The sequence below is a fragment of the Chionomys nivalis genome, chromosome 2 (assembly GCF_950005125.1).
Source record: "Chionomys nivalis chromosome 2, mChiNiv1.1, whole genome shotgun sequence".
In the NCBI taxonomy this organism is placed as follows: domain Eukaryota; kingdom Metazoa; phylum Chordata; class Mammalia; order Rodentia; family Cricetidae; genus Chionomys; species Chionomys nivalis.
This window is the reverse complement of record NC_080087.1, coordinates 19,052,244-19,064,307: the sequence shown is the minus strand read 5'-3', so window position 1 is coordinate 19,064,307 and position 12,064 is coordinate 19,052,244. Positions and strand designations below refer to the sequence as shown.

The 12,064-nt window shown below is 42.9% G+C and overlaps 1 protein-coding gene across 1 annotated transcript in view; it reads right to left on the bottom strand.

Moving 5' to 3' along the window:
• The window catches only part of LOC130863841 (UL16-binding protein 1-like), a 34,704-nt gene extending 23,032 nt beyond the window's left edge, over positions 1 to 11,672 (bottom strand). Inside the window, exons 1-3 of the mRNA XM_057754154.1 lie at positions 11,576 to 11,672; positions 6,947 to 7,204; positions 4,376 to 4,479 (exon numbers count right to left, since the gene is read on the bottom strand). Coding sequence (XP_057610137.1) covers positions 4,376 to 4,479; positions 6,947 to 7,204; positions 11,576 to 11,672 — 459 coding nt within the window. The remainder of the gene's footprint in view (positions 1 to 4,375; positions 4,480 to 6,946; positions 7,205 to 11,575) is intronic.
• Positions 11,673 to 12,064: the final 392 nt, after the last annotated feature.

Genomic DNA, 12,064 nt, shown 5'->3' with positions numbered 1-12,064 from the left:
AATCAAGATACAGTTTTAGGTCAAAGCATGGCTAAAGGCAAAATCAAAATTCCAAACTCTATTAACGAAAATTGTTGTCTTGTACTTTAAATGCTGACTCTTGGTATGCGCCTGCACATGTGTGTAGGTACAAAAAATTAATTAAATAAATAAAGGAAAGTTAAATTTAAACAATTTAGATGAAATTCTTAACTTAATTAAAAATGGCTTTGTCAATTAAGGAATCCTTGGCAGTCCACTAAATCATTCTGCTGAGCAGGACTGTCGAGCAGGGAGCCTCTCTTAGGCCCTCTGCTGTGCCTCAGCAAAACACAGCTTCTGCCAAGTTCTCCTCTGCTACAACAGTGAAATGTACAAAGTGTAAGAGCTTTTCCAGTGCGGCATCCTTGGTCTTCAATGGATGAATGTGAGGGTGGAAGGCAGCCTTTGGGTGAGGCCTGAGAGCAACTCCAGGGGTGCTGACTTCTACATCTTTTTCTAGAGATTCATCAAACTCCATCCTTTCTGCCATGCAGGGGTCAATGCATGCTAGTATGCGTGCTAATCCTCATGTTCCTTCAAGCTACTGCTTGTACTGTGGTATTCAGTGAGTCAGCACCATCATCTTTGTAGTTCCTTCATGTCAGTATTAACTGTATACAAAAGAGTTTGATCACAGAGCTAAATCCCACTAAACCACTATAAATACATTCCTAACTCACTTTTTCTTTAAATAAAAATGTTAGCAGTCATTTAACTGCATGCTCTGTGGAGGTAAGTGAGACAAAAATAGTAAAGTGGGGAGTCCTAATTAATGTATGAAGATACCTTTGCAAATATTTTTGGAATGAGTACATGGCAAGTCTCATGGTAGTTGTACATGCAGTTGAGACATTAAGAATCTTGCTTCATTCAGTTCTTGGCATCTGAGCAGAAGATAATTTATTAAACTGGTAGACTGATAGCCAGAGTCTTAAAAGGTCAGTGTTGAGAGATTGGAAGATGGCTCAATAGGTAAGGGTACTTGTTATGCAAGGATGAGGACTGGAATTTATGCTCCCAATACCCAGGAGAACATTTTTTAAAAAAAAAACCAGCCCTAGAGTTAGTCTGTAGAACCTGAGAAAGACCCCAGCCTGCTCCTTACCTCCTTGGGTAACAAATTTCTTCACAGTCATGCTTGAATAAAGAAGTAAATGATGGGGATGGCTACTCTCATAATGAGGTTGTACCACTGACTGGCAGGTTCAGGCAGGGTGGCTGAAGAAAGCTGGGTGATCCCTGGAGCTCTTGATGTAGATCCTTTAAATAAAACCAGAAAAATTCTGGATGAAGCTAAAATCATACCTCCATCTGCACATTTTCTCTCCAGGCAGCCTGAGAGACTCATGTGTAATAACTGTTTATAAGGTCATGAGTAGAGAGAGCAGATGAGTTCTGTATGCAATGTCCTTGCAGAATTTACTTTATTACCAAAGAAAGAAATTGTCTATCAAGTCATTAAATAATGTGACATATTTACTGTGACTAAAACATTCTGGATGTTGGTACAATGGGCAGTTTTTAATTGTGTCAGAGAAAGATAGTGAAGCCTTTCAAAGTGATGTGGAGCTGATGGAAGGGCAGCTATAAGTGAGGAAGAAAATCCTGGAGGTTTACATGCAGATTTGGCGCCCATTAGAAGGCCCTGTAGTGCCAGGGCCATTTGTTAGTAGGGAATGAGAAACACTGGGAAGTGAGATGGGAAAGAGAGGGATCCTCAAGGTCATCACTGGCTCCCAAAACAGAAAGACAATCAAGAAATCACTCTATCAAATCATCCATTGTGCACAGATGCTGATGAGAGAATTGCCATGCCATCCTACTGTGTGGAGGGTTTTCTTTTTTTTAATGATAATCTTCTAACTACTTACTTGGCATTTCCTTCCAGTGCTTTAAGAATTCCTTGAGGCATCTACTGGAAACTCTCATGGAGAGTGTTGCTAAATGATGAGCTAGTTTGGTGTTAGTCTCCTATCTCCCTACATTTGTGGCATTAAAGTAAATCACTCCCCATTTCTTGTTCTTTGGATTAAAGCAATTAAAGTAGAAGGAATACTGTCTATCAGTGGTGAAATTTCAGGAGGTATCAATGAGCTTTCTTTGTTTGCATTGAGATACTGTGGTGAACTGTAAGGTGTGATGATCTGCAAATGACCCACAAAATCACCATCTCCCCATTTACTGAGCCACCATTTCCTCCAAGGTCAAGTCTTTCTCCACATGCTTCAGGGAACTGTATTCTTTCCTGCCCATTGTCATTTCTTTAGCCATTGTGTGATAATTTCCTAGTACTATTTAAGTTCTTGTCACCATCTAAGATTTTGACCAAATTACTCAGTTCCTGAGACCTAGTGAAACATAGATGGGAAATGTCTTCTAGCAATCATTGAAAGTCATTAACAGTCTGCAACTGATCTCTCCAAATCTGCATCTTATGGGATCTAATTTTTTGTAAACCTATTTTATAGCCTAAATAATTAATAGAATCTCTTCTTTGTGTTTTTCAAGAACAATTTGTAATCACCAAGAAGGCAAATTTTCTTTGCTTCTTCATTCTTTCTAAAGCATCTACAATTGAATCAGACAGCAAAATATCATTCATGTAATGGTAAACTATAGGAAATTGCTTACATATCATTTCCAATGTCTGCCATACAAAATATTGGCACAGGATGGGGCTATTTAACATTTCCTGTGGGAGAATTTTCTATTGATATATTTTAGTAGCTTGGGGATTATTATAAGTAGGTACTGTGAAGGCAAATTTCTCTTTGTCTTTTTCTTGTAAAAGCATAGTGAAGAAATAATCCTTAAAATCAATAGCTATAAGAGGACATCAATTTGGCAATAGAGAAGACAATGGATTTCTACATTTTAGAGAGGCCATTGGCTGAATCACCATATTAACAGCTCTTAGACCTGTTATCTTTCTCCATTTTCCATTTTTAATAACAACACAGGAGAATTCAAAGGACTAATTGATTCTTCAACATGCTGAGCCTTTAGTTTCTCCTGTACAAGCTGTTCTAAAGTCTGCTGTTTCTTTGATGTTAAAGGCCATTGCTTAACCCATTTAGGTTTTCTGTCAGTCATATTAAAGGTAGGGCTGCTGGTGTCTTTGGAACATCAACAGCTGTTATGCCCTGTTCTTGTTCAACCTGAATAATTGGTGACTGGTCTTTATGATACCTTTTAATATTCTACCCAGTGAGATAAGTTATTTTTTTGGTTTGTCTTCAGATTGGAGGACTGTAACAAATCATGTCCCCACAAATTCATTGCTATGTTAACTACATATGGTTTTAATTTTCCTCTCTGTCCTTGTAGCCCTATACAACTGACCCACCTCACACTCTGCTTTACCTTAGATAAAGTTCCAAACCTTAAAAGCTGAAGCTTCTGAAAAGGCCAATTTGGGTTCCAAATTTTTGTTGCAATTATTGTTGCAACTCTTGTCTCTATCAGACCTTCTATGACAGTGTTATTTATTCCTATTTTTAATTTTGGTCTTTATTCATTTATGCAAGTTTCCCAAAATACTTGCTATTTCTTCTTTATCTCTCTTCTGTAGCTATTCTAGTATCCAGAGCAATATGGTTTCTTACAATAGGTATTAGGCTTTTTAATTGCTCTGGGAAGGAGTTTCCTCTATGATTACAGGAAATCACTGAACTGGATTTGGCATAGGAGCCTGTCAGGGGCCCCTTAATGTGTTGCCAAATGGCAAAGGGTTACCTGGAATGTCTCTTGCTTATCTACACTCATTAGTTCAGTGTCTTTCTTTGCCACAACTTCTACATAATCCAGAAGAGAAAAAGTTTTATTTGAATTATGCTTAGAAAAATATTGTTCTAAAAACTGCCTATTTAAACTCCCTTTCAGGGTGACCTTGGTTGCCATAATTGAAACACTTGACATTTTGATTTTTGTTCAAACCTATGAAAATCACCTCTCCTATCCAAGCATCATCCTGGTCATAAGATTCAATATTGATTGTATCTCAATTCATTCCTCCAAGGGTCCTGATCTTGCCTTTAAAGATATAATGATCCATTTTCATTGAGAATTTTTAAAAATCAGATATTCAATTATTATTTGTCTAGCTTCTGAATTTGGTATCATTCTATTTAATGCTGATATCAAAATTTGTAAAAAAAAATCCATTAAGGCTTTTGGGGGGCATTTATGACTTTAGTAAATGATTCAATCTTTTTTCCTACTTCTTTGATTCTGTTCCATGCAGTAGGAGATGCTACATAGCATAAACTCATGGTGTGGCCATTATATAGGGATTGCCTTTCTATAGTAGCATAATCTTCTTCTCCAAGAATTTGACTTTGATAGATTTCCATACCTCTAGCTCTAATTTGTTGTTCAATGATCTTAACCTTTTCTTTCTACCAGGTCCTCCATTGTAATTGTGGCCCAGGTTCCATAGGTTGACCACAAGTTTAATACCTATTCACAAATGGTGAATGCATGCCATATGAGACAATAACTTTCTCGAATCTCCTTAAACCTAGCATTGTCACAGGAACCAGATAAGTTCTTTCAGATCCTCTATTATTTGGTAATTCCTGTAAGGTTACTAGATATATTATGGTTAGTTGTTTGAACCCCTTAGACTATTCCTCTCTAAACTTATAATGCATTACTGAAATTGTTTCTTTATTAAATTCCTCTTACTGAGGGTCATTCAGTTCCCTCCTCCATCACCCCTGGGCTCTCCATCCTGGATCCCCTACTGTCTTCCTCCTTCTTTCCCATGTCCCAGAGCCCCAGGCCATGCTGCAGACCTGGGAGATCAGAATAAAGTAGTGATGACTAGCTCTGCTTCCTGACTCAGGGCCTGATGGGAGGGGCTGGAGGAGTAATGGGGACCCCTATCCAGATTTCTTCTTTATTCTTTCTCAGCCTTAGTGTAACACACACAGTTGTGGATGTGACTGTCCTTGTTCCACCTTGTCCATCTGAGCAGCCCAGATGGGAGCAGTAGACTCCAGCAGCAGCTCAGTTCATCCAGCCTGCAGTGGTGATACTGCTCTAGGGGTTCTGGAGGCCACTGCTGCTGTTTGATAAATTTCTATTTTAAGAGTAAGAGTGTTTGTAAGTGCATTGTGTGTACTCCTGGGGTCTTTGGAGAAGAAGGGACTGGACCCCGTGTTGCTGGAGTTATATGGTGTGACTCCCATGTCAGGGCTGGGAATAGAATCTGGGTCTGATTTATGTGCAGCAAGTGGTCTCATCACTAGGCTATCTCTGTATTTATATCTTCTTTATCTTTCTCTGCAGGATGAAATCTTCCCTCTACACCTTGAGTTGAACTACCATGTTCTTTTGTGTTCCTGCTGTCTCCATGTCTGCACCATATGACCAACCATCCTAATTAGGAATCTGCTATGTTCCCTCCTCATTCCCCACTGCTCTGTGACATGACTTCTGTCCTGTTGAGGCTGAACAGGCAGAAGCTGTTGCTTACAGGTGACATGAACTCCAGATCTCCTGTCTCCTTTTTTCAGTTAGATGCTCTAGATGAGGGAAAAGGGTTGGACTCCAGGAGATCACTCTGGCTTCTTCACTGCTCACCCATCTTTCCCTTACCCCACTCACAAAACTGTACGTGACACCTCTCATTGTTATTATTCTCATCAGAAACCACAGAAGAATGGAGTTGGGAAGGATTATCAACAAAAGAGTGATGTTGGGATTGAAGGCCATAGACGAAGGATGGTCCACATATGGAGTTGTAGTTGGTGCGGGTGAAGTGAAAATACAAGTTGAGTCTTTGACCAGACATCAAATCTTAGGAAATCTCACCTTAGCTTCTCGGTCTTCAGCAACACTAAAGTTCCACCTTTGTTACTATGCAACAACTCTTTAGGTGGGTACTACATTGAAAGGGAGAGAGGGCATGTCCCCTGAACTCAAAAGACTCATGCAGCTATGGTAGGGGAAGCAGGGTAATGATGGGACCTCATCTTTCCTGCTGGCAGGAAAGGAGGCATGATAATGACCTCTGAGGATGGTGGCAGGGAAGAAGAAAAATCAGGTGAAATGAAAAGTAACAGTGAGTCAAGAATGAGGAAAAGGCCAAGAAATACAAGGATGCTCAGACTGTGACAGCCAGCGAGAACCGCAGTGAGAGAACAATGTATCCACAATTAATGAGATAGGAGAGGGAGATAAATGAAATAAATGATGAAAAAAAATGACCCTAAACTCAAGAATGCATAGTGATTAGATTATCACACACACACACATACACACACACACACCTCATCTCTAAGGAGATTTTCCCAAGTTACCTGTAGGCTCCAGCTTTTCTTCTAAGGGTGACATTTTTATCTCCTTAAGCCAGGCCTTGCAGTCCCCCTGTGAGGTCCTGTATAAGAAGCCTGTTAAATCTTCGTTTTTCTCCCACATCTCTTTTATCCACAAGGATCCAGGATCAAATTCAGTCCACTTTCTAGTGCTTGGGTGAAGATACATCACTTCGTGTTCATTGAGGTATAGGTCACAGGATGCATTGGAATTTCCATCTGCTTCATGCCAACAGCATTGCCTGACCTGCACAGTGAAGGGCTCTGTGCCCATTGGAAAGGGATCAGCTTCTGGTTTTGATGAATCCTGGCTACCTACCCTCCTCCCTTCCCATCCTCTGACTTTGCTCCACCTTCTGCATTTTAGCCTTGCTGCTGGATCTCTGAGGTGGGAGGGGCTACCAGTGATTCATTTTCTTTCCTCCATGCAAACAATGAATGTCCCTAATCTGTCACATTCACATTCTTTCCTTCTGGGAGACATCTGATTGTTCTTTTGTTTATTTTGTAGCAGTGGGAATTGAACCTATGGCCACATACATGCTAGTTAAGCACTCTATCACTGACCTACATCACCCGCAATATGGGGGTAATTTGAAACTCACCTCTGATAGTGTTAGTCTCCTGCTTCATGTCAATCACTTGTTGTTTGAACCGGTTAATTCCATCTTTCAGAGTGACAGCCTGTTCTTTCCAGGGCTTTGTGGCATTCAGTTTGTCCCTCAGAAGACCAGTGGTATTGCAGTTGTTGTTACTGTCACAGGTAATAAAAGTCTCTTCATTCAGTTGGCCTTGGACTTTGTGCCACCATGGTCCATACTCTGACTTGCCAACAGTGAAGTTGTAGCAAAGAGAAGCAGCATCTGTGAAGGAAACATGCAGTGAGGTTAGGGATGAGGAGCAGGAGCTCAGAGACTGTCTCTGCCTGAAGAACAAGAAAGTCCCTTGGAAGGGAATCTCTACAAAACAGAGAATGAAAGTAAGAAAAACAAAATGAAAACCCTGACTGAACTTTCACTGTGCAAAAAAAAAAAAATGTTTAGTCATTTTCTCTTGCTTGAAGACACAGGTATAGGTGTGGCCAACCCCTGTTCTCCACCAGGACAAGTCTCTTATGTATTATCACATGAACTTTCTAGGGGTTGGCCTTGTCAGTTATGGCAAGAAATGTTCAGGGTGTCTTCCCTGGATCTGTTCATCCTGTAGAATCTCCAGAAGCTGCTCATGTAGACTGTGTGGAGACAGGATGGTGTGTAAGGCTGGTGGGGCAGAGTGGAGCAGGGTGAGGATGGAACAGAAGTTGCATGGACACCGTTTTTACTGATCTGTACACTCAGATCATAGAGTTGAACATATTTGCTGGTTATCAAGCTGTTAGTTTAATAAAGCCTAGAGTCACCCATTGAGGGACTGTTTTGGCTGTTAATGAGGTAGGAACACCTGGACACTATGGACATTACTATTCCCGGGTCAGGTGGTCTCTGGCTGGAAAAGAAATCTAGCTATGCAGGAGCTGGTGATTCAGACAGCAAGCAGCATCCTCCATGGTTCCTGCTGTGCCTCTCTGGCTGTGAAGTGGGTTTCTTACTCATAGATAATGCTGTGTCGAATAACACGTGGGCCTGCCTCTGAGTACCTGCTCTGTGCTGACCTCCCTCAGTGACAGACTCTGGCTTAGAAGTAGGGGTCAAATAAATCAGTTTTTCCCCTAACTTTTATTTGGTAGACTGTTCATCGCAGCAACAGTATGAAACTTGAATAAAGCATTGGGAGAACCCTGTACACAATGCAGTGCTCCAGGGATGGCTTCCTAGAGTTGATTGGATGATAGGGCATAGTATAATACAAAGAAAATCTAGCCTGGTTAAATCTTGTTGTAGAAGAGTGGTATCAAAAATTTCAGAGTCGTGCCAGAGTAGACGGAACAGCAAACATTTCCAGGGGAAGTGTGCAGGGCCCATGCTGCTCTGTGGATGCTGGAGCATCCCTGCTGAGAAGCACAGTGAGAAGGACCAGGGAGAAGGTTCCAGCATTGCTGGAATCTCAGGGATAATGATGGCTCAAGGCCTGGTTGGGGTTAGGAAACTGGATTTCTAACTTGGAATCTTAGCAACATAGTACAGAAAAATCGTATAGGATGGAGTGGTCAGGAGCAGTAACATCAAGGACAGTGGTCCATTGATGAGTAAGGGGGATCTGCCTTGAAGACTAAATGTGTAAGGGGGTCATGGCTAACAGAACAGAAAAATCCTAACTATAGGGAGATGGTTACCAAACCCAGATGTGCCTGGATTTTAATAATTAAAGATGAAACAGGTGATCAAGAAGCTGAAAACTGCTGTCCCATGAAAACCCAGACATCTGTGCCCATTGTTTAAACTGAAGCTGGGGATTCAGAAGTGGTGCAGGGATTAAGAGCAATTGTTGCTCTTGCAGAGGATCCAGGGTTGATTCTCAGCAACCTCACACAGTGACTCACCACTGCCTGTGACTCCATTCCAGGAGACCCAATGTCCTCTTTTGGCCTCCAAAAGCACTAGGTGCATATGTACTGCACATATATGCATGCAGTCAAAACATAAACCTATAAAGCAATCAAAACTGGACCCTCCAAGACAGACACAGAGTTTCTTCCTTGGGGACAGACAGATCAGGTCCCAACAAGAGTGACCACTCTGCCCTGCAGTAAGTGCAGCCATTCTTCCTGCACTGCTTCACTACTGCCCTGTCACCCAGGGATGAACCCAGAGATGCTCCTGTGAATGGATCGTGCTCTGGTTTGAATGAACTGTCATCTATAGAGTAGAATGTTTTTGAATACTTGGTCGCCAGTAGTTGGTAGCTGTTTGGACAGGTTCAGTAGGTAAGGCCTGGCTGAAGGAAGTATGTCCCTGGGCTCTAAACCCCATTCCCATTTCTTCATCTCTGAACTTTGCTTGAGGTTTAAGACACGTGCTCTCAGTTGGGCATGGTATCACATGGTTCTCATTCCAGCACTTGAGAGGCAAAGGAAGGAGATCTTTGTAAGTTTGTATCTAGTCTGTTTTGTATGGTAAGTTCTAGTACATCAGGAACTAAACAGTGGGACCTTGTCTCAGAAACCTAAACCAAACTAAAGCTATATGGGCTCCAAGCTTGCTGCTCCAGCCACCACGCACGCCAATTGCCATGCTTCTCTGCTGTGAGGTGAAGGACTGACTCTTGTTCCTCTGAAACTATAACATTCCAAACCCTTCCTTCTGTGTGTGACCATGGCCTTGGTCTTCATCACAGCAGCAGAAAGTGACAAATACAAGCTACTGTATCAGTACTGAAGTTTTCACATGACAGATGGCTTCTGTTACACCTACTCAGCTCTGCTCTTGAAACTTGAAGGCAGCCAGAGACAATAAACTAACAAAAAACATGGCTGGATCTTCCTCTACGACTCTCTGACCCAGGACAATTTGTCAGCCTGAGGTGACAATTCTCGGAAATGACCCTGGGTGGAGTTTATATCTAATTGGAGAACCATGTTGCTTGGTGACCAGCCTGACCCACCTTCAGCAGGGAAAATGCTCTATTTCATTGAGGCTCCTGACATAGTAATGGATCTTGAGAGAGTGTGGTCTGTGGTCCTGGGATATGAGAAGGCCCATCAGGCCTCAGGCAGACATCATGAGGTGATCTCTTTCCCACGAGGCTATAAGGTGGACAGGTCACAGTCAGAGAAGATGTCCAGAAGAGAGACATTGCTGCAGGGACATAACAGGTCACTTGTGTGTTGAGAGCAGGGAGATATAAGGACTCCTGTCTGATAGAATATCTGCTATCCCCCCAGATGCTTTTGGAAATGTTACCTCATCTAGAGAAAGAGACTGAGGTTAGTTCTCAAGTAAGCTGCCACCTCTTTCTCAGCAAGCTCCTCAGGCTTCAGTAGTGATCTCTACAGCCATGGGATCTAAGGAAACCACTAGATAGCAGTGAGACATCAAAAGTCCCTAAATCCAGGGTCTCTTCGTGTCATTTCGAGCTGACACAGAATCAAAGGCAGCATAGAACCCACTGCGGTCTGGGAAACACGCAGCTTTCAAAGTTCTTCTGAATACACTCTGTGGCAATGGGCACCAGTTCTGAGTCATGGGGTACACCCTAACTGGGGTCGGAAGAATGATGGGAGCCACATTTGCTGTCCCATTCATCAGCTTGTTGCATTCCAAGTCTGTTACACTAAAGGTAGAATTGAGTATTTGGTGCAGGACAGATATAGTGAGGCTTGCCAGGTTGAAAATATTTAGTGCCTGCCATTTATAGGAATAAAGGAACCTACTCCTGACTGAATGAATATCATTATTGAAAGCTGTTATCCCAGGAGGCTGAGTACATGGGGCCTGGGAGGCAAGAGTAGAGCATTCCACATGTCCCTCCCTGTCTAGTACCATTGCCAGAGTCCAGTATAGTCAGCCCTGGTGAGTTGAGGTGCTAACCCACAGATTGTCACCTAGTGGGAAAGGGGCTGGAAGGCACTTTATGGATGGGGGTGGAAAAGGTTAGATGGGCAGGGAAGGGTGCTGAGCCAGCTGGTGGTTGATGAGTCTTATGGCGTTGAAACTGAGCTTGGTGATACAAAGTTGTAATCCCAGCACCTGACAGACCTAGGGAGAGAAGGAATTGCTGCAAATTCTATAGTGTGGGCTATGGTGTGAAATCCTGACATTTAAGGGTAAAAAGTGTGAGAGAGGGTGGTTGTGACTGCTGTGTCCCTGGAAGCATCTATTGTGATCTGTGGAAGAATACCATGGAACAGTGGGAAATAAAGTTTGAGGGCAAAGATTTCCAGAAATGTTGGAAATACTTCTGAGGCTGGGAAGACAGTCTTCAGAGCATAGACTGCCTTAAGTCCATAGAAGCTGAATGAGCCTCTTGGCAGGGTGTCACACTGGGGTTTCATGGCTAGATTTAGGCTTCCTGTACCCCCTTCCCCAGTATGACTGAGTGCTGAGCGCATCAGCTGGATTCCCCTTTGGCATCTTGTCCCCTGCCCTTCTTATTTTCCATTCTGACCAGGTAATTTTCCTAGTCCTTTCCTGGACTGTATAAAATTGGCAGGGCGTGGGACAGTTAGCCCTGCTGGGTTTCCTTGGGTTCAGGATTTTCCCAGAGAAGGATTGCTACCCTGGGATTCAATAGCCTGGTTCTCCCCTCCTTCACCTTCCCACTCCTTGTACCCCTCCAGTTAGAATATAGCAACTCACCAGTGATGGGTAGCATGGACCACAGACAGATCAGCAGAACCCAGAAGCACAGCACCTTAGTGGAAGGATAGTTCTGGGCAGCTGCATTCCTTGCCATATCCTGAGTAACAAGTTTAGTGATCAGATCTGTGGAGAGAAGCAATGAAGGCTCAGGACCGAACTGCAGAGCACCCTGCACAAAGATCCACTGACACAGTGGGTATTCTGCCTGATGCATTTTTAACAGACTGCTGTGGTCCCTCCCTCTGGGAGGCTGAGACTATTATCATCTGAGTGGAGCATCCCTGCCCTGGATGTAGACCCAGGCTCTCACATCTATTGGTCCCTTCCTGGCACTCTCTCTTGTTGGTAACCGAAGCTGCCTACAGTTGCAAATTATGGCCCTACAGTCAGTGTTTTTGTGGGGCAGGACGGGATTCTGGCAGCTTGTGTAACTTAAGGCCAGTCACACCCACAGCAGCTTGAGTCACACTAGGAGTTTCTCTCTTG